Source organism: Doryrhamphus excisus, chromosome 3 (genome assembly GCF_030265055.1).
Source record: "Doryrhamphus excisus isolate RoL2022-K1 chromosome 3, RoL_Dexc_1.0, whole genome shotgun sequence".
In the NCBI taxonomy this organism is placed as follows: Eukaryota; Metazoa; Chordata; class Actinopteri; order Syngnathiformes; family Syngnathidae; genus Doryrhamphus; species Doryrhamphus excisus.
The window spans coordinates 5,227,604-5,249,017 of NC_080468.1; the positions used below are offsets into that span (position 1 = coordinate 5,227,604).

Here is a 21,414-nt window from a genome sequence, read left to right on the forward strand (position 1 = left end):
AAACTAGTAATGAGTGAAACCATCCCTGAAATATATTCATGAAAAAAATAACAGAAAAGTACATTCCAAAGTTTTAATTTTTCTCCAGCATTATCAGGCAATTAGCTCCTTGCAGTCATCACACAGTGGGGGGGTTTGCGGCTCTGAATCTCACATGCAAACTAACTTTCTTTCCTCTCTGGCGCAAACACCCACAAACTCTCATTAATGACGAGCGTGCATGGGGCGGTGGTGTCGGCGTGGCAGCACGCACTCATACACACAACAGGATTAGCATATCATTTACCCAAATGAAGTGTGGCTTGTGTACAGCAAGAGAAGTCAGGGAAGCGTCCGTCCGGAGATAAGACACACAATGATGATAACTCCTGATCGAGCGCAGTAATTAGATCTTCAGACTTCAAAAACCTTTGCTGGAATGAATCATCACCGTGGTACATTTCCCTGAGATGGATGTGATGAATATGGTGATTGTGGGAAGGTAGAAGCAGCGGGCGTAGAAAATGGGGTTTTATTTATGTTACTGTAGGATCTGAAGACTCACATGGGAGCCACTGTGTCCGCCAAGCCAAGACACCCACCATGTGTATCACTGATGATAAAAACACGGGGATGTACAGCGCTTGGACAAAACAGTAAAAAAAGCATTTAAGTGTCTAAGATGCAGCTTTGTTTTTGTTCCATTTTATTGCACCTTGTGGAATCTAGGCAGCTGGACTCAATGTTATACTGTCGTGACATTTTCAATATTGTTATCATTATAGCCCCTTTCTCACAGCAGGAGAATTTTGGAAAATTTTAGAATAAAATAACTTTCTCTATCCTGGCCTGAAAAATGCGCTTAGTTGGGGGTTCGACTTTTCAGATTCCCTAGAATTCTTGACCACACTTGCATTGTCGTTGTGCTGGTTTGGCCTTTAGCTTCTTCTATCAACCCGATTTATACATGAATACATTTTCTAGACCTTTGAGATGTGGTGGAAACCACACAGATTACCAGGAATTATTGATCCGAGGTAAATTAATTCCTGGAAATATGTAGTTTGAATGACTCCAAATTGTCCATAGGTATGAATGTGAGTGTGAATGGATTTTGTCTATATGTGCCCTGTGATTGGCTGGAGACCAGTCCAGGGTGTACCCCGCCTCTCGCCCGGAGACAGCTGGGATAGGCTCCAGCATACACACCACCATAGTGAGGATAAGCGGTATAGAAAATGGATGTATGAATGTAGTTTGAAATAACCCAGTTTTAATTCAGAGTCAAGTCTCACAGAACACAATGACGGACATGTATGCATGAATACACATGCAAACAAGGAGCGACTGCCTGCTAAGACGAATTTCTGGATATCTCCTCAGCTACATCTGATATCTTGCACAGCTTTCAGTTCAGACAATCTCCAAGCTGCTTCCTCTCAATGCACATCTGAAAAATGGATGAACGGACAGCTACAATCATATCATGAAGGATGTTGTTGCATGTTCATATGTGCCACGTCTCTCTGAGTTTTCAGCACAGATCAAGACGCTATGAGAAGCTTATTTCTAAAAGCAACACCTCTAAATGTGTAGATTGATCATCTTTTGTGATTTCTTGGTACAAAAATGGCAGCACTTGGCCAGTAAGCACAACCCTTGACTGCTGCAAACCTATGGAAATATCACAACCCTGCTAAAGATGGGCTTTAGCTTATTTTTCGTTTTGTATTTTAATGGCGGATGTGGGCAGACATCCGATGAGAAGTGAGAGGAGGATTGTGAGAGTGGGCAGAGAATGAGGTTTTGGCTTATTTGATGTCATTTTATTTGTTTGCACTCCTACAATATCACGGTTAGGACTGCAGAATAAGAATCACCATACGTAATGTCATACAGCACATTATTAAAAACAGCGATTGAAAGATGCTGTAGCATGGAGTTGAAATGTGAAGTTGGGAAAAAAAAATGCATGGTGGAATGGGAGGAGTGGCAGTGGAGGTCCATGCCAGGCGTTCACACGTAGGTTGCCTCTAATTAATTTGGACATCAAGCTGCTGGGTGGTATTAGTGGTAGTGTGTATGTGGACGTGCATGTGTGTGTGTGTGTGTGTGTGTTTAGTGATGACAAATGCCAACCCCAACTGCTGTATTTTGCCCTTGAGGTGGCAATTTGCATTAGTGTCACTGCAGGACACATATGTTAGCTAATACACACATAAAACTGATATAGCAAGCTTGTATAGCAGCATAGATTTACTATCCACCGAAAATGACTCCACACACAGACAGTATTGTCGAAATACTTAGAATCAAGTGAGTGGAAAGATCAATGTGTCTTGCCTCCAGTTAAAATAAGCATTGTGGTTTTCAGCACACTTCAAATAAAGATTTTTGCACTCAAAAACCTAGTGTTTTTTAATTATTATTTGTTTTTGTACTCACATAGTCCTCAAACTTGGTGATCTCCTCCTCCAAGATGTCTGTGTCCACTTTATCATCCTCTACCACACAGTTGATCTGCAGCTTCTTGATGCCCACTGGCACCAGCTTGGAAACCCCCCCACAGGAGCCCGTCCATCTGCACCGAGCGAACGCTCTCCTCCAGCTTGGTCATGTCTGTCTTGTCGTCCTACTAAAAAGGACAAAAAAAAATTTAAGTTGGCTCCTAAACATATGGTAATTCTATACAAGATGTACACTGACTAAAGTATATCCACGTTCCCTTGAAAAGATACACTGAATGGAGTAATAGTACAAAGTGATTACTCCAGGGTCTCCTGCTCACTGTGAATTCTGGTTTGATAAAAGTAGTCTGCCAGATGAGTGAATGCAATGTAAATACACGTAAGAGGAAATGTCTTTTGTTACCACCCAAACAATTATCTGGAGTAAAAGCTCACTCATTGTGTTCTCTGCGATTAGAAAGAGTGGAAAGAGTCAATTCCAAACAATTTGTCTGAATCCTGAAAACAGAGGGTTCTGTTGAAGAAAAGGCTAAGTCATATTAGCTGCAATTCATCAGCACTCCAATCTATAAAATAAACACAGTCTTTCATTCTGCCAATACAAGCATGATGTCGCCTATCAGTGTCATGTCCACTCCCATGTAAGTGCCAGACACTACAAATGATGTCCTAAAGTGCCTGTAGACTCCATTAGACCCTCTACAGGAGGTCAAACCATCATGAAATAACATAATAAGTGCACTGCACTCTGTCTTATGCCTCTATGTAACTATTAAGGTAATGGCATTGCAGGCGGTGACTTACATGTGCGAGTATTGCTGTGCTGCGTAGAATTTACCTTGAATTTAAAGGGGACCTATTATGCTTTTTCCACTTTTCTGACGTATAAATGCTGTATTATCAAGTTAAACAATGCCAAAGCGTAAGATAATGGGGATTGCGCATTTGGAAGAAGTTTTGGATGGATCTGCATACTCTGTAAAACAGTTCTACTGACGTCAGTGCGATCCGGATGTCCTTATATGGTCTGCAGATTGCCTGCACTCAGTAAAAGCAGACCGAGTATCCGGAAGTCCTCAGGAGCGCTTGGGAGTCTGACCAATCACAGCAGAGTGGGCGTGCCTGGAGGTGGGCCGTGGGTGGAATAAATTAAAACAGATCATTTGGGTGGGAAGCAGGAAACCCATGCAAACACTGCAGAAAGTGGTGCACAATCTGGAAGATCTAGAAAGCTTTCTGTGTGGGTTAACTGGTGTAGTTGCTCAATTGCAGTGCACAACTCAATTAATAGGGTCCAAAATGAACATAATAGGTCCCCTTTAAAGAAGACCCCATAGTTCAGCTGCCACTCCACACTAGCAATTCAGCGCACCATTTGTGTTTGTCCTGGGGGGCAGCTAAAAGCAATATACTGTAACATAATGGTGATGAGTCTGTTTTGCTGTCACTATGTTTATAGTGTCATTTACTGTAGGCGATAGTAGCTCAGTTCATAAAGACTCGACTTTGGGACTATTAAGTTTTGAATTGCATTGCAGACAGCAATATTTGCACATTGGGAATAGATTTGGGTGGGGTGATGTATGCGTGGTCTGTGTAATTTTTGCATGCCTGCTGACCCTGCATAACAAGCTCTTAATCAGCTCAAGTATTTCCTGTAAGTTAAAGATGCCACAAGACAGCTTGAGTCATTCACTGATGCAAATAATCTCACATTAAAGACTTAGCTGCCCGCATCTTATAGCCTAGAAAAATAGTACAAACCTCATCCTCTTCACACAGTAATATCTTACATACATACATACTTGGGGGGATTTACCTTTATGATTCATCATGAGAGACTTGAAACATGCACCAAAGAGAGCGAGAGTAAGAAAGATGAGCAATGTTGAGCAACAGGCAACACGGCGGAACATGTGTGGAAAAATACATTATCATTGCAATTTGTTCCTCTTTGTTACCCTCCCAGATGGTTGCTTAATTGGTTGGTTTGGGTTGGGATTAATTGGTTAGTAGGTTGTAATCAATGCTTATAATTATGGTTTCATTTATTTTCAACGTGCATACAGTTTACCATACATTGAAATGCCTCATGTTGCAATTTGAAAGTTTGGACATTTGAAAAGGAGTAGGAAGAAGTAAAGCCTATTTAATCTTACCTACTCTCTGTTTGACATGAATTGCTAATACATTTGTTCACTTCCTGTGTTTAGCCTGCACTAATTCATGAGTTACATTATTCTTCCATATAATAAAAGCAATTGTTTGTAAACAAAACAAAATAAGGTGTTCCTTCCCCCTTGTTCTTGTTCAGATCTATGAATTCGCCAATCGTTTGTTCCATCTATTGTGCTTCTTGTTGAGCAGGCCCTTGCAAAGTGGAAGAGATGTCGAATTTTATTGACTGTAATTCTTCCACCTGCAGCATTCTTTCTTTGTTGTCATGATGATGATCTTTAATATTTATCCAAATCATGGAATAAATAACTCTTGCCTTTGCTGGTCCTCCATTTAGCTTGATGTAGACTTAACCATTGGTGCTCCAAGTGCTTTCTACCTCCCCCTGCTTCCTCAAGTCATGTGCTTTCTTGACGATGTCAGCACTGCGTTTTGTCAGATGCTCATTCATGCAGACGTTTCTACCTTTCAGCCTCTTTCCCTGTTTCAGCAGTGCAGTTTTGAATTGGTAAACTTAACAATATTGACGGGTGTGGTGTTGTTTCGGGGCATACAGTGAGATGCAAGCATCAATTGCGTTGATATTTGAATCGACCTTCTTTGTAGGAAATTGGCAAATTGTTCCTCTGTTCTGGACTGCCCTGTCAATAGATATTGGTGCAATTTGAGGGTCACGTTGTTAATTTAGGCATTATGGTCCATCTCATAAATTATATTTTTAATTTGTTCAATGATATTTTCCTTTTCTTGTGGCGCACAAGACAGCATTATCGTACAAAAGAATGATTGCGTAGAGCTGTTTTCCTCTGTAGGCTTTTTAACTTCATCAGAGCAACGTGCAATGCTGTGGGTTTTGTTACTTTTTGGGGTTTAACAGTTGATTTAGTAGATAACATTGTTATCCATTGTGTCTGTGGTAGCATGGTCAGACAGGATCAATGACAACCAATTAATAGTGTTTTGACTACACCTTAAAGTCATTTCTATGAACTGCGAATGGGCTTCATTGCAGAGGATGTCCACTCTGGCCTTGCTTTAATGGCATTGTAAGTTGATAAAGTTGCAGCCACTGATGCCATCATGCGTCTCATGCATCATCTTCTTCCTCGCTCGCTTTCCATACAGTCTGGCAGCATGCTGCTGTAATGTCATCACAGTGGCACCAATGGAGGTGAGCAATAGACCTTGGTAAGGGATTATTAAGAAGTCATTTACAAACCTACAAACCTAACATATTCACATTTGGTAAAAGCTGTGGACATGACTATTTTGTATTTCAAAACATGGAAATAATGCAAATGTAATTATCCATTTTAGAATACAAATCCAAATGAAAAATTCTATTGAAGTACCAGACATTTCCTATACAACTATATAATAATATATATGACTCTTGTCTGTGGATATGGGCACAGAGAATGCAGAGCAGCATTTCCGTAGAAGAAACAAATAATGTCTGGGAATTGGTAAGCAATAAAATGTCATTTGGTCCAGGTGGATTCCTATCTGCTTGGATTATGACATTTGAGTCTGTGTGTGGGAATACCATTCCTGCCTTCAGCAAATGCAGAAAGCAAAGCAAAAATAGTCTCTTGCTGAATGTAGCTGCATCTATACATACCACACGCATCCACATCTTTTTTATGTAATCGTATTATTCTCAAAATATTTCCCTAGCTTGTAAGCGAATATAAAGAATATTCAGCATGTTGCATATACAATAGTGTGCATGTGTCCTGTGAAGCCAAATATCTTAATATTATCGACAAACAAATATAGTGGAACATTTATTGTCGGCTATCGTCGAAAATTGACACCATAATTTTGTCTCGGTTGTGTGCTTTCTCCAGTTAGCATACAACATGGTGTGGGCCTTGTTGTAATACACTGTCTTCTTTTTTTGTGTGTGTTTTTTCTAAACAATTCTAAAAGTATTTAAATGATGAGTGAAAGAGAAATGAACACAGGTTACAAATCAAAGCGAGATCAATTACCACCACTTTCCTGTTTTCAGTCAAGAATTCCTTCTTCAATTCAGTTAAAGGTAACCCATTCATTAATCATTTGTATGCAATTAGGGAGGTTTTGAATTGTTTTCTGCAGGTAAAACTATTAAGTGTTTTGTGTGAATATTTTTGGCTTTCTGGAACTGATTTATTGGATTTACATCATTTCTTATCGGAAGGATGTATTCAGTTAACCTCCATTTCAGTTAGAGTCAGACCTTCCAGAACGAATTAATGACACTAACCAAGATTCTATTGCAACTATGAATCCAATGCAGGAAATTAATAAATAAATAAACACTAAAACGGAGATAATAAACTACAATTGAATTTGAAAATGTGTTTCTGGTGTCTATTTGTGTCTATTTACAGCGTTTGTAACACTTGGGTGACATCTAGTGGTGCTGGAAAACATTTTCATTCCAGTCATTGTTGCGGATCCACGTTGGATATTCAATATAATAATAATAATAATAATAATAATAATAATAATAATAATAATAATAATAATAATAATAATAATAATAATAATAATAATAATAATAATAATAATAATAATAATAATAATAATAATAATAATAATGGCCTATGCATACTGTCATACATATTGGATGTTGAGGCAAGGTGTGGTGGACCCAATTAGAAAGGAGGCAGGCACAGCAACAGTGGAATTTTGCTCAAAAACGTGTAATACCAAGCATTTGGTCATTCGGGATAAAAAATATACAAAGAAGCAAAATCCAGTGAATGAAGTTAATACTACCAGATTATCATAGCGCAGACAGCAGACTCACCACAGAGGACACACGACTAGCCAACAAAACAGGACCGAAACTGGGAACTAAATACACACGCTAATTACACAACGAGACACACCTGGCGCCACACAAGATGAAGGAGGAAGCTGATTGGAGGAAACACACACAGAGGAGCCAATCACAACAAACAAGGCCACAAGGTGCACAGACAGCACAGACCAGAACCGAACACGAACAGGATGTGACAGCATACAACTCAGTATGATGGAATACAAGGACAAGTAATTAATAGATATGCCAGATTCCACACATTCTCCTTTTAAAATGCATGAGAAAATACGATACACGTTAAACAGCCAAGCCAATGGAGATATGCATATATCTTTCAATTATGAGCCGGGTTAATCCCCACCACAGCCTTGAGCTTCCTGTGTAGCAACATGCTACCTCATTCCCACAGAACAAATCTGAGGAAGATTCTTCAAAATGACTGGAAGCAAAGCTTTAGTGTTGACATGCAGCAAGGGAGAGGATAAAAGTGTTGGAAGAGGGGAAATTCTTTCAGGGGGTTTTCATCAAATATGTGGACTTTGAAGTAGATGAACAAATGGAATTTAGAAGAAAGTGTTAAATCTTTCTCTCAAAACTAAAACTTTGTTCAGTTCACTTTGGTTGCTAGTTGTGGCCTTAATACATAAATTGTTGGCTAAAGAAGGGTGACTAATCAGATTGCTGGTAAACATGCCTTTAAGCATGGGTCTCAAACTCAATTTACTTGGGGGCCACTGGAGCTAGGGTCTGGGCGAGACTGGGCCGCATCAGGTTTTAAAAAAAAAAAAAACGCATTTATTAAAAACAGAAAAATGAATAAACTTTGCTTTGGTTTCGATTTTCTTCAATAAAAGCTCTGATAAAACATTCCACTGTTCTCAAATATCTTACTTTTTATTTTTCTTCACAAAATAAGATGAAAAAAATAAACAAATCAAGAATAAAGAAAATCAATCAATCAGTAATAAATAAATAAATATAATAATAATAATAATAAAACGGCAAATAATAAAAACTTAAGAAACCACATATAGTTGGTGGGTAGACAAATTATTTTTTTTTCAGATTAAAATGAACAAAGCATTATTAGAGCCCTGTAGACATGACAAAACACGACTATAGTCACATTTATACTCTTCTTATTTACAACATATTGCGCAACTGCAGGGTCTTGAGACACATGCTAACTCGCAAACTAGAGAGCTAGCGACCTAAACAGTAGCCTTCAAGTTATTTCCTTTAAACTTAAATAGCCAAAAACTTACCACTTCCACACGGATAGGGAGGATAACTATTAACAGTTATTTAACCTTTAACATGAACATTAATCAAACTTTTTTTTTTCAACATTTTTTCTGGGTACATGATACCATACAGCATCCATATCAAACTTGCGCGGGCCGCACTAACATTAAACTTTCATATCAAGGCGGGGGCCTCAAACTAGTGTCCTGCGGGCCACATTTGGCCCGCGGGCAGCGTATTTGAGACCCCTGCCTTTAAGAGTTTTACATAAAGAAAGAAAGCATATGCGGTCTTTTTCATTGAGGCCGCTTTCTAGTTTCGGTTGGCCTCAGAAGTGGTTAGCATGCAGGCCGCACAGCTAGACATGAGTTTGATTCCACTCTCAGCCATCTCTGTGTAGAGTTTGCATGTTATCCCCGTGCATGCGTGCGGGGTACACACTGGACTGGTCGCCAGCCAATCACAGGGCACATATAGACAAACAACCATTCACACTCACATTCATATCTATGGACAATTTGGGGTCACCAATTAACCGAGCATGTTTTTGGAATGTGGGAGGAAACCGGAAAACCCACGGGGAGAACATGCAATACAATAACACTATATTTGCATTTCAAATGAATGAGCCAACGTTAACACGGCTGTACAATTATGTGCACGTCTACATTGTCACCAACAGGTGTCACTGTTTATCAACAGACAGTTTTTAATAAGTAGCCAGTATTAACACTAGCTTCAGCAATTAGATTCGTCTTCGTTAGGATTAAGCTTTTTAACATTAAATCCACAATGGTTAGTAATTTTACTTTAAAATACGTGCTTTAACTTAGTTCGGGTGCTGCTCTCCCTTGTAATCAGGACACTGCTGCTTTCATACAGTATGTTTTAATAAGGACCCACTGAAAGATACATGAAAGCCTGCACTATGTGGTGGTGGTGACTATAATAGACTGGGGGTCATCTGTGTGGTTCTTCCCACACAAAACAGCAGTGTTATTCACATCTGCAGCCTCTTGTGTAGCATCCCCTTGGGCACGGTCATGTGTTTTATCCAAAACAACTCTTGTATTGCATGACAAGTGCAATGAAACGATTCGGGGGTTTTAATTGGCCGCCGGGTGTTTTTAGTGTATCGGACAAGTTATTTCATGTCTGCTGATATGTGAATTTCTCTTGGAGATTAATAACGTATCTATCTATCTTGTGATGCATACGTCAGCCAGAGGTGTCCGGCTTTCAAGCATCAATCAAGCAATTACAAGAACCTACTGTGTAGTAACGGGCGGAACTCTTCATACTAGACTAGTTCCATTGTATGTTTCCTGATGCTCTCCAATGAGTAGAAGATTCATCCTCAATGTGTTCTGAAAGAAGAATGTGCCACCAGACTGTAAACAGGAGATAATGCCCCGAGAAGATCATTTCCACAGCAACAATCCTCTTCCTTGCTGTTCCTTAAAAGAAAAAAATCACTATGTAACTCCGTCGGAGAAAGACGGGGTTACAAATAAAAAAGAGTACATTGGATGTCAGCCCACAGCGGAATTTGACCTCTGGTTCCCATTTTGACGTTCCATCGCCCTTCGTCACGTCGACGCTGGGAAAGAAGAGAGATGCAGTTGAAACATGTCAGCTGCCTTTCACGTTCTCTGAGGAATGTTGGCGGGAACGAGGCGAGATAAGAGCGTTCACTTCATAAAATAAGATTGATAGCCTTTGCATACCCGCCGAATTGTCAGGCATCCGGCTTGTAGTCTAGACATGTTAGACATGCTCATCGCAGTATCTATATATTTAAAGATACTGCTGTCAGAGTTTGATACAAATAGAGTACAAGGTCAAATCTTTTGGGTCTCATGGCTTCAAATCTCTTCTTTAGTTTTTTGATAGAGTTTTTGGATAGGCTTCTACTACACATAACTCCTTTTATGGACCTTTCCCAAACTGTGTTGGGAAAAACAGAGGTGTGTTGATTTATGTAGTTGGTGGGATTAGTTTGGGTAACATCCTTTTCTGTTCTGAGTGTAAATGGACAGGATACATCTTTGTTGTAGTTCATCCCAAAATTTTTGGTGTTTGGTCTTTTGGAGTTAGAAAGGGGCCTTCCTACAAACACATCTCTTTAAGTAATTACCAGAATCTGGTCTACATGCAATAGCCCCGTTCAATCATATTTTGGTTCATTTTGGACATTTAGGGTAATTTGGGTATTTTTACATTCCAAAAACATGCTAGGTTAATTGGCGACTCCAAATTGTCCATAGGTATGAATGTGAGTGTGAATGGTTGTTTGTCTATATGTGATTGGCTGGCGACCAGTCCAGGGTGTACCCCGCCTCTCCCTCCAGCATACCCGCGACCCTCGTGAGGAAAAAATGGTAGAAAATGGATGAATGAATGAATGAATCATATTTTGGTTTATTTTGGACATTTTGGGTAATTGGGTAATTTGGGTATTTTTACATTCCAAAAACATGCTAGGTTAATTGGCGACTCCAAATTGTCCATAGGTATGAATGTGAGTGTGAATGGTTGTTTGTCTATATGTGCCCTGTGATTGGCTGACGACCAGTCCAGGGTGTACCCCGCCTCTCGCTCCAGCATACCCGCGACCCTTGTGAGTATAAGCGGTACAGAATATTGGATGGATGGATGGATGGGTATGCCCCCAACTTTGTGGGAACAGTTTGGGGAAGACTCTTTTCATTTCCCAATGCACAAAGCAAGGATCATACAGGAGTTTGGTGTGGAGGAACCCAATGAAATAGGCAATAGAACAGGCATGGTAAGCCATGAGTCCCTTTGTCAGGTCCGACACTAGCCACCTTTGATCTTTCACATCATCATCTGAGTGAATTCCCGCTTACACACATACGCCAAAGTCTTGTGTCAAGTGTTCCCAGAAGTGTTAGAGTTGTGATGAAATGCCGATCCCATCTGGACTTCCTGTATAGGTGTTCACAGCATATGTTCTACCATCAAAGACGTAATTGAAAGGCCCAACAGAATGAAAACACAGAACGTAGAAGACGCATTTGTATAGCATGTGGGTGATGGCCTCCATGGCTGTTAGAAGGAAAAGAGGGAAAATGAGTTTGGTTTTTTTTTAGAAATTCCTATTCTGTCATCTCAACCTCATAGGCCACATCTCAAAAATAGTTCATAAACACTTCTTGGGCGTGGGTTATATATCGGAGGCAATAAAAGTGCAAAGGAATGCAGCACATGTCAGGGAAGGTGCGTGGCAGGCCATGGGGAATTTCAAATAGCCTCAGCAGCTAATCTGGGTGGGACCTGCCCTTTCTTTGTCACATATAGAGTTACATGTCGCAATGGGAATGCCATGCACGACAAGCACGCACTTGGTGGCAGCCAGCGAGCAAACGAGAGAAGAGGCTGCTCTGCTGAAGTGAAAAGAATGCAGCTCTGGTTGTCGTTAATGAAAAGAATGACCTTCACTGCGGTGGAGCCAAAGCTGCAGGAATGAGGATGTGAAGTGATCTACATGAGAGAAGACGATGAAGATGAGCGTGAGGAGGATTTTTGAGCACTCATGGTTGTTTTTTTTTAATAAAATTGAAATATATATATAATTTTGTTTTGTTGGGAGTGGGGGAGGACTTGTAACAAACTGGAGACAAACTGAAGTGGTATAAATTTGAATGTTTTATTGCTTAATGAAATGTCGATGTGAAATTCAACTGTAAAAACCTTCATACTGTTTTGAAGTTCACAGAAATGACTGGCGGAAGTCGGTTGGTTGTGTACAGCTTGACTTGACCGTGATTGTCGGCACATAACTTAGATCAAAACGTACAATAAACTCTTTGGCATCCTGCTCAAAGCACTATATTATCTACAATAGTAATACATATCTCTGAATAAAAAATAGATTTAATAACAATAATTAACCTGTTTGTTAGTTCAAAGCTCACAGTAAACACAAAACAAACATTGTCGTTTTAAACTCCGCAATGGCGTCCGAACCAGCAGAAATGCCATTGGAGGAGAAGACACTCTCAACCACACATACAAACACACACAAGTCAGCTATGGAACAACAGAAGATGATGAAATCAACCATAATGCGACACCTCTCCCCCTACAAATGTACAAACATCAGGTCTGTGTCAGTTTGGCAAATAGAAACCACTTGTACAATAAAAGTCATCTGCTCACGTTCCTCTTGGCCATGGCAGAGCCAGCTGCAAGGGCACCGAGAGCACGCCATTCAACAGTGTTTTCATGTGTTATAAATTAGTGAGCAACGGGACGTATTCCGAACACGCTGGAAATGAGGTTACTCAGGTTAACATCTACATTTTGTTGGAGAGGAGGGGCGCTGAATATTAACAGGATCTGCACAAGGCTTAAGTTAATATATGGGCTTATGTGAAAGCCACTGTATGATAAATATGCAGCTTTGTAATTCACTGGGAAGTAGGTCATAAAGAAAGGGGAAGCAGCAATTACATCAATTTATACAGTATGTCTTATAAATACGTTACTCGCCAGTCACATCCAAAATACTGTCCAGGTACCCGGGAAGAGTCCACTTGTTTCTCTCCAAGCTGGGCTGACGGCCTGCAGCACTCCAGCTTTGTAAGCGAGTCAGAGCACAGCTCTTTCTCCAAAAAAAGAAAGGAAAAACTGTCCTTTTTCCGCCATGTTTCGGCTTCCTCCCACTACATTCTGGCCTCTCACATCCATTACCTTTCACACATTTTGGGAATTCCTTTTCAGCCATTCAGTTTTTTTTTTGTGTTAAATAAAGATCTCCACTGCTTCCGATTCCAACTCTTCCAGACCTCTGAAGGGGTTCAATAGCAACTTCTTTGGCGTTAGCTTGTCTGGAAAAAGTACAGTAAAAAGAGGATTAGGAATTTATAGAAAGGCTATCTGAAGCTGACTAAAGGTTAACAGAGGTTTTGCACACTATTCAGTGGAAAAATGTGCTAAGTGGACAAATTCTCATCATTTCTTAACCACCGTGAGATAGCATCTCATAAGCTACAGCATGGTTAATCAATGAGGATGGCCATGAAGTCCAGGTCCAAGACTCCTTACTGATTGCGAGCATATTCACGCTCAACGCCCATAAAAACAATTATTACCGCAGTTAAAATAGCCGAGGAGTGAATGATCAGCCCTCGTAAACAAAACGTGCATATCTTTGAGATGACTCACCGTTGTTGAGCTTAGTTACACCGGAGGCCTCTTTGCCTTGGCTTTCCTCCGTCTGATGCTTCAGCGTTCCGAGTTCAGACTGAGCAGAAAACTGGTGGCTCGGCAACGTCTGATCATCGGAAAGGCTCTTACCTAAGGGTCATCACAGCCATATGAGTACTACCAATGTTTGTTGGCTACTCACTGGTTCAGCAAATACTAACAAAACAAGTCTCATAAGGTTCCACATAAATAGTTTTGTAGTCCTTAAGGGTTTCCTTTCCACTACCCTCCTCACCTCGACTCTTGGTGCTGCTCTTTGCGGTGAAGATGGAGGGTGTGGAGGAGGCCAGGCGCAGAGGGGCCCCCACTGCACTCAACAAGTTAGTGCGGGGGATCTGCTCATCCTTTCTCTGGTGGAGCCGCTGAGTGAGGATCTTGATCACGGCATCCTTTTCCAAGATTTGGGCATACAGGGCACGGATCCTGATGGAGAACATAAAAAAATAAGAATACATGAACTTAAGTCACATAGCATCTTGTTGTGTCCCATCACTTCATTACAAAACACTTTTGTGGCTCATTTTTCTTTAGTTTATTTCTGTTGTGAAAGGTGGTGGTTATCATAAATAACTGGCAGTCTTTATTTCTATTATGCTGAGAGGTGTGTTAACTGGCCGGATGATCAATCTCAATTAATTACAGTATATGACTCAGCGATGTTGTGTGGGTGCATGAACAGGCCCGGGCATGGCACAAAAGAGGGTTTGTGGCATAAAATATGTACCTGTTCTCCATTTCCTGGTTCCGGAAGTCTGCAACTGGCAGGTCCTCATTGAAGCTGTTGTTAGAGGAGTGGCAGGGTGAGTGGTTGATGATGGTGGTGTCTCTGCAAAAGTCCAAACAACACATCAAGTTTAGCACTAATTCAAATAGAGATGTTTGGTATTTAAAGCTACAGTAGGTAGAGAGGGTGTTACCTCTGGGCGGCAGCTGTGGCGGCCACCTCCATGGCAAACTGCCTCATGGTGCTCTCCTCCAGGTACTTCTGCTCCCAGCGTACCATGTCGGCCTCTAGTGCCAGGATACGTTCCTCGCGCTCGCGGAGGCGCTCTTGCAAGGAGCCCATGGTAACTCCAGGAGGTTGAGACTGTCGCTAAAGGAACCACACAGAGATGGTGAGGGTCTCTCAGTGTTGATAAATATGTACGTATCATTCTGATAACATACCTGTTGCGCCCTCAAACTCCTGAGCTCCTGCTCTAGCCGCGTCCTCAGCTTCATCTCCAGACTCTCGCGCTTCTCGCAGGTGGACTGCAGCTGAGCCAAGGCGCTCTGGAGCCTCTCTACCTTCTCCACGTAGGCCCTCTTCCGCCTCAACTCCTCCTCTAGATGACGCCCGTGTCCTCGAGCTGCCTCCAGGGCTTCCTCCAGCCTCTTTGCACGAAGGCTCTGCTCCTCCGCTGTAGTCTTCAGGCGCTCCACTTCCCGCTCAATGCGCTCCCGCTCGACATTCTGCTCCTCGTCTGTAAGACACAGGTGGCTATCTTACTGATCTTTTCTCAAAAATAATTGAAAAAGAATCCCTTCGTTCATGATAGCGAGCATTCATTTAGCAAAGCACTCATGGAATGTTGAGAGGAGGAAGAAGGAAAGGGGGGAGAAGCGGCCCTATCCCTTTGACCCATATAGCCCTGAGCATTCCTCATCAAGGCCACACAAACACGGCCGCTCTACTTGAGCCCAGTTCCTCTCACAGACAACATAAATCACACCAACAACAGGTGGGTGGAGGGGGAAGCTCATTTCGAGCCACACTGCAGCAATTTAGAGCCACTTCATTTCCCTTCTCCATTTACAGAGGGCAGGGTGGATTAAATCCCCAATTCTAAAGCCTTCTTAGCAAGCATGCAGAGGTTACGCAAGGGAAATTCCTGCACGCTCAACATAAATGGAGCCCCTGGCTACCCTAAACCAATCATTGATTACAATTCAGCTAACTCACTTTGCTCCAGGAGCTTAGCCATGATGTGCTGGTTGTGGTCGGCCACCTGCACTTCCTTAGCCGCATGCGTTCGAGCATTTTCCAAGTTTTCCTTAAGGTCTCTGTTGAAATCCTGCAGCCTGCGGATCTCAGCCACCAGCCTCCTCCTTAGGGTCTGCTCCAGATTCTCTCTTTTGCTGCTACCCTGCATCAGTTTCTCGTAGGCCTCGGAAATACGCTGGATTTCCTGCTCCAACTAAAATAGAGAAAAAAGAAAGAATTTTATTGGCTAACCTACTTAGGGAGGAAGTGAAATGTTGATGTTGTTGTTACAGTACACAGTACGTACAATACACAGTTCTGTGTATACTGTACAGTGTGTTTGCATGCCACATTTCTGAGAAGGAATTCAAACCCGCACCACTCCCTGTGAGACTGATTTATATCGACATTCCTGAGGGCTGATAGTTGCACTTCCAGGTGCACGAGTGTCAGGGAAATTTTACGTACACACAAAGAGCAGCACACAGTGGTCGAGGGAAGGCTGCCAGGCCAGGGGAAGGTGTGCATGCCTGTGCCTGGGTTGTGGAAACAGGCAAAAAAAAAAAACAGAGCCACCATTACGGCAGTCACACAGGCATGTTTACTCAGGGCTGTGGCCTGTGATGGAGAAATCTTTCCAATCCTGGTAATTATCATTCTTTTAGGTTGAGACAAGGCGAAAGCCATGTGACATAACTGTGTGGGGATATTTTACAGACTGGCCAATGTACTGAAAGTTGTTTCCACCGTGTTCTAAAAGAGCTGAATTTCCACCAAGCGGAGGCGGTACAGTTTAGTTTAGCTCAGACAGAGTGTAACCAAGAACAAAAATGGACGTTGGCCATGTGGTTTTGCTTGCCTTTAACACTAGACGATTTGTGTTTTTCCCATCCCATTCCTTTGGCAGTTATCAATAGATTGTCTTGTGTTTAGCTCCACCCCTAATCCAACCTAAAGGTCAAGTGCCAAAGAAATAGCTACCCTTCACGACTTTTAACACTACAAAACCGCAATAAACTGAACTTCCTGCTTTAGTCCAGGTTTGGCTCTGGTTTCTGAACAGGGTCCCTTGTCTATAGGGGCTATATAGGGTCTATTTCACCTTCCCAGTGAAAAGAGTTTGGTTCATATTCAGTGTATGGAGCTGTTAGCAATATGAACACAAAATGGGCCGGGTTCTTTCAGATGTAGTTGCTATGTGGACACAAAATTGGTTCCAATTTTCTACAAGAAAAGCTCTGATAAAACATTCCACTGTTATCAAATATCTTACTTTTTATTTTTCTTCACAAAATAAAATGAAAAATAAATAAAATCATAAAATAAAGAAAATCAATCAATCAGTAATAAATAAATAAATATAATAATAATAATAATAATAAAACGGCAAATAATAAAAATTTAAGAAACCACATACAGTTGGTGGGTAGACAAATTATTTTTTTTTATAATTTTTTTAAAATTAACAAAGCATTATTAGAGCCCTGTAGACATGACAAAACATGACTATAGTCACATTTATACTCTTTTTATTTACAACATATTGCGCAACTGCAGGGTCTTGAGACACATGCTAACTCGCAAACTAGAGAGCTAGCTACCTAAACGGTAGCCTTCAAGTTATTTCCTTTAAACTTAAATAGCCAAAAACGTACCACTTCCACACGGATAGGGAGGATAACTATTAACAGTTGTTTAACCTTTAACATGAACATTAATCAAACGTAATAATTTTTTCTGGGTACATGATACCATACAGCATCCATATCAAACTTGCGCGGGCCGCACTAACATTAAACTTTCATATCAAGGCGGGGGCCTCAAACTAGTGTCCTGCGGGACACATTTGGCCCGCGGGCCGCGTGTTTGAGACCCCTGCTCTAACAACCAAGAAGAGGTCTTTCTTCACCCACAAGAAGTGAGTAACCAAGAGCAAGTGGGAGTTCAGTGCCTTAATCAAGGGTGCCTTGGATGCACTTGGGAAGCTCTCCAGCAACCAGTCCCAATTTCATATCTTACGTCTCGAACATGCCACCCCCACCCACCCAACTCATGCCACCCAGGGACTAAACAAAAAGAAGAGTAGGCATAAAATCATGGTCAAAAGCGAGAATGTGCACAAAGGGCAACTGCCTGAAAACAAAAGGGGCCTTTCACTTTTTTACACAGCGGCCTGCCACCTTCCATGAGCCCCCCCCTCTTACTCCCTGTCAGCTGCACGTGGGTCACAACCCAATCCGCTGCTGCCTGAAAATCTATGGCCTCTGTGGAATTAAAGAGAAAGCACTCCCAGGTCACACAATGAGAGGAGTGTGTCCAAACACATTGGCGTGACCTCTGTTCGGGCCTCCAAAGCATGCAAGGTAGCAGCTGCATCGCTCCAGTGCAGATGACACCAAGTGCTTGCAAACTCACCGCTGGCATTGTCTTTCACAGACAAGCGTCCAGGGTGGTTTCTTGGATGTTCAGTGAGTAAATAACTGTAACACTCAGCTCATTTGACCTTTTAATGCTGAAATTTCTACCCATCAACAACTCTATCAGCTCACCTTCTCAATGCGATTGGTCTTCTCTCGTTGAACTTCAAGCTCTTGCCTCAGCCTCTCATTCTCCATCAGCAGCAATTCTACTTGATTGGGCTCCTCCAGGCCAGCAGAGGGCAGGCTAGGGAATGTGTTGTAGCAGATGTCACTTGGAGGCCCAGACTGGATATACCTGAGGGTGAAACATTGTTAAGTGATAGTGACCTTATGAAAGTATTTGTGTACTTTTAAGACATTAAAGTACATGCTCTAGTCTAGGTCTTCAGTCACAAAATGAGCTGGCTCTAGTAATGAATAGGACTATACTAGTTCTAAACACATCCAGGCCAATGCAAGCATGTGAGGCGTTCCTACTGCAGCATGCCAAGTATTACAAATACCTTTGGTCTGGTGCTGCTTTACGAAGAAGGAAAGTATGACTCAAGTATGTGTTTATGCATGTGAAACTCCACAAGGAGCCACACCACAAACTCTGATGTCATGTTGTTTTGTTAAAGGTCAGTTTGTACCTGTGCTGCTGGGGCTGCACTGATTCCTGAGTCTGGTGTGGGATAAATCCTTGTCCCTGGATGGGGGCCGAGTACTCGGGTGGTGGGTTGCGTTTCTCCTGGCTTTGCCGCGTGCTCTGGGGCCCCTGGTGGGTGTAGTATGCTAGCTCGGGGTAGCTGTGAGAGGTGCTTTTGATGGCCTCCGCCTTGACGACCGCGTCACTCCTCTCCAATGATATTTGCAAGCGATGCTCACTGAGTGAGCGTGCATGGGCACACTTCCGCTCCATCTCATCCACCTCCTCATGGAAGGCCCCTTCATGCAAGAGCATCCCCTCATGGGGCTGCCTGTTGGGGCTTGGGGGTGCCCAGTGAGAGGCCAGATACTGAGAGTGCGCTTTAGCCTGCTCGTAAGTGGGGAGCTCCTCACCGTGGAGCTGGAACAGTTGGTAGCCACTTTCCGAGTGATGGTAGTCGCCCTGGTGCTCCTGGCCCTGGGGCTCCTGCCTGGCCGAAAGCTGGAGGAAGGAAGGCTCCTCCTGGGTGAGACTCTCGAGTGACGATCTGGGGCTCCTGCCCATGTCGCCCCCGCTGCTTGGCCCGCTGTTGCTCCCGCTGCCGCCACGCAGGGCCTGCTGCTGGATGGCTAGTAAGGTGCGGGTGTCTGTGGGGTTTCCATAGCGAAGTTGCTCCTGGATGAGTCGGTGCAAGACCGTACCAGACGGCTCCTCGGTAGACGTCATACTGATCAGTTTTGGGGGATTGGTGAGCTTCTCAAGATTCTCTTGAGATATTTTCTCGTCTTCTCTCAAACTGAAGCAGCTGTGGAACTAAAGAGAGGAAGAATGTAGTTGTAGAATGTTTGACTGCGGAAATACACATCATGACACATTCAAATAGCATTCAAACTTAAGGCTCGTTTCACACTTGTGTCTTTTCCGTCCTTCAAATGAAATGTGTGAATATGTGAACGATCCAAAACAAGCTAACCAGATTGACACTACATTGATCATCCACATCTTAGCCAACGTAAACCCAAAGTGGTCCAGGTTCACTTTGCTTGTATTAGCAATGAGTAGACCAGATTGGGTGGCCTTATAAATGAAAGTGGTGTGATACCATCAAAAAACATTTCACCATTCTTTTGTGCATGTCAACATTCAGTTCAGTTCACATCAAGTTTACAATGCAAAGTGGTCCAGGTAACAAAATGGACCAGAACTAAATTCACTTTCAAATTAAATTCCCATGTAAAAGGACTCAACCTGTACACTCGATTGTTAGATGGACACAGCTTCTTCTAAAACGGTTTCAAGTTAGTATAAAAAAGTAGAGCATTAATATTTCTACTTTCTCAACAGCGACAGGCATTGATGTGTGGGCATTTCTTCCACAGCAGGCAACCTAAAAAAAAAGAAAGCATGCGGCCAAAATTCCAATCTCACGGGGGAGCAAAAGCGCTCAAAAGCACATCGGGGAAAACTTTAGTCCTTATTAACTATTCATACTTTCTGTATCTATTGAGTATGTCGCTACTTTCATCGTGTTTAAGGTTTGTAAAGAGACAAAAAAGTCAGTCTTACCAATTTAAGCTCTCATCGCAGCAACACAAAGTTGTAGCGTATTTAGAAATCCAACTTGGGGGTAAAACACGACTTTCCTAGCGTGTCTTTTTCCTTCTTATTCTGCTTTTAGGAATCAAACGTGTGTCATGTTTGTCCCCCCCCGGTCGCGATGCTGTGAAATGCTTGTGTCGGGAGCAGGCGGTGATAATAAGCCAAGAGGAGGAGGGACTGAGCTGGGAATGCCAGGAATGTTAAACTGGAGCTCCCTCGGGGATCAGACGCGTAAAAAGCAGGCTGTGGGGGGAGGAATGGAGGCAGCAATGCGGGCTTTATCATTAAGCAAGAAGCACTTGCAAATGAAACGATGGGACATTTGTTTACAAAGCATTGTGTTGAATAGCTAGCATTCACATTCACAGGGAAGCGATTTAAAATGGCACAAAAGCGCCTTCCCCTCATTCTGATTCCCCCCATTGAAAGGCTTTTGATATATTTAAGTATGTCAATAGATGTACTGGAATGTGTGGAACGTTTATGTTCATGCAAATGCCTTGAAGCATTCCAGCCAGATTAAAATGGCATTGGTTCCTCCAAAGTGTGGCCAGACCAGGCCATTTTCAGCATACAGATACTTTTTTTAATTGGCAAATTATAAAAATCTCATAAACACACAATATACAAAATAAGATTGGTTTTCAAAGCCCTATTTTTTGTATGAGTCAGTTTTTTTACACATTTTTGCCTCATTTATCTTATATTGTCTCAGTTATTACGTATACAAACTCATGTATTTTACCCTTTGGCACATTGATTCTTGTGATACTAATAATCTCATAAATTCATTATAACACACACTATATACAAAATAAGATTGGTTTTTAAAGCCCTATTTTTTGTATGAGTCAGTTTTTGACACATTTTTGCCTCATTTCTCTTAT

General features: G+C 42.0%; 2 protein-coding genes across 3 annotated transcripts in view; both read right to left on the reverse strand.

Moving 5' to 3' along the window:
• tnr (tenascin R (restrictin, janusin)) overlaps nt 1-7,457 on the reverse strand; it is a 155,755-nt gene extending 148,298 nt beyond the window's left edge. For both annotated transcript variants that reach the window (XM_058066130.1, XM_058066133.1), the window contains exons 1-2: nt 7,395-7,457; nt 2,425-2,614 (exon numbers count right to left, since the gene is read on the reverse strand). In XM_058066130.1, the coding sequence (XP_057922113.1) occupies nt 2,425-2,480 (56 nt within the window). In that variant the 5' untranslated portion in view covers nt 2,481-2,614; nt 7,395-7,457. The remainder of the gene's footprint in view (nt 1-2,424; nt 2,615-7,394) is intronic.
• Nucleotides 7,458-12,341: 4,884 nt separating this feature from the next.
• Nucleotides 12,342-20,681, reverse strand: LOC131126403 (angiomotin-like 2a). The gene is made up of 10 exons (XM_058068898.1): nt 20,495-20,681; nt 18,933-19,741; nt 18,430-18,595; nt 15,860-16,094; nt 15,085-15,380; nt 14,835-15,010; nt 14,642-14,743; nt 14,153-14,340; nt 13,876-14,007; nt 12,342-13,538 (listed from the first exon to the last, which is right to left on the reverse strand). Exons 2-10 carry the CDS (start codon nt 19,652-19,654, stop codon nt 13,453-13,455), a joined length of 2,103 nt encoding a protein of 700 aa, XP_057924881.1. The 5' UTR covers nt 19,655-19,741; nt 20,495-20,681; the 3' UTR covers nt 12,342-13,452.
• Nucleotides 20,682-21,414: the final 733 nt, after the last annotated feature.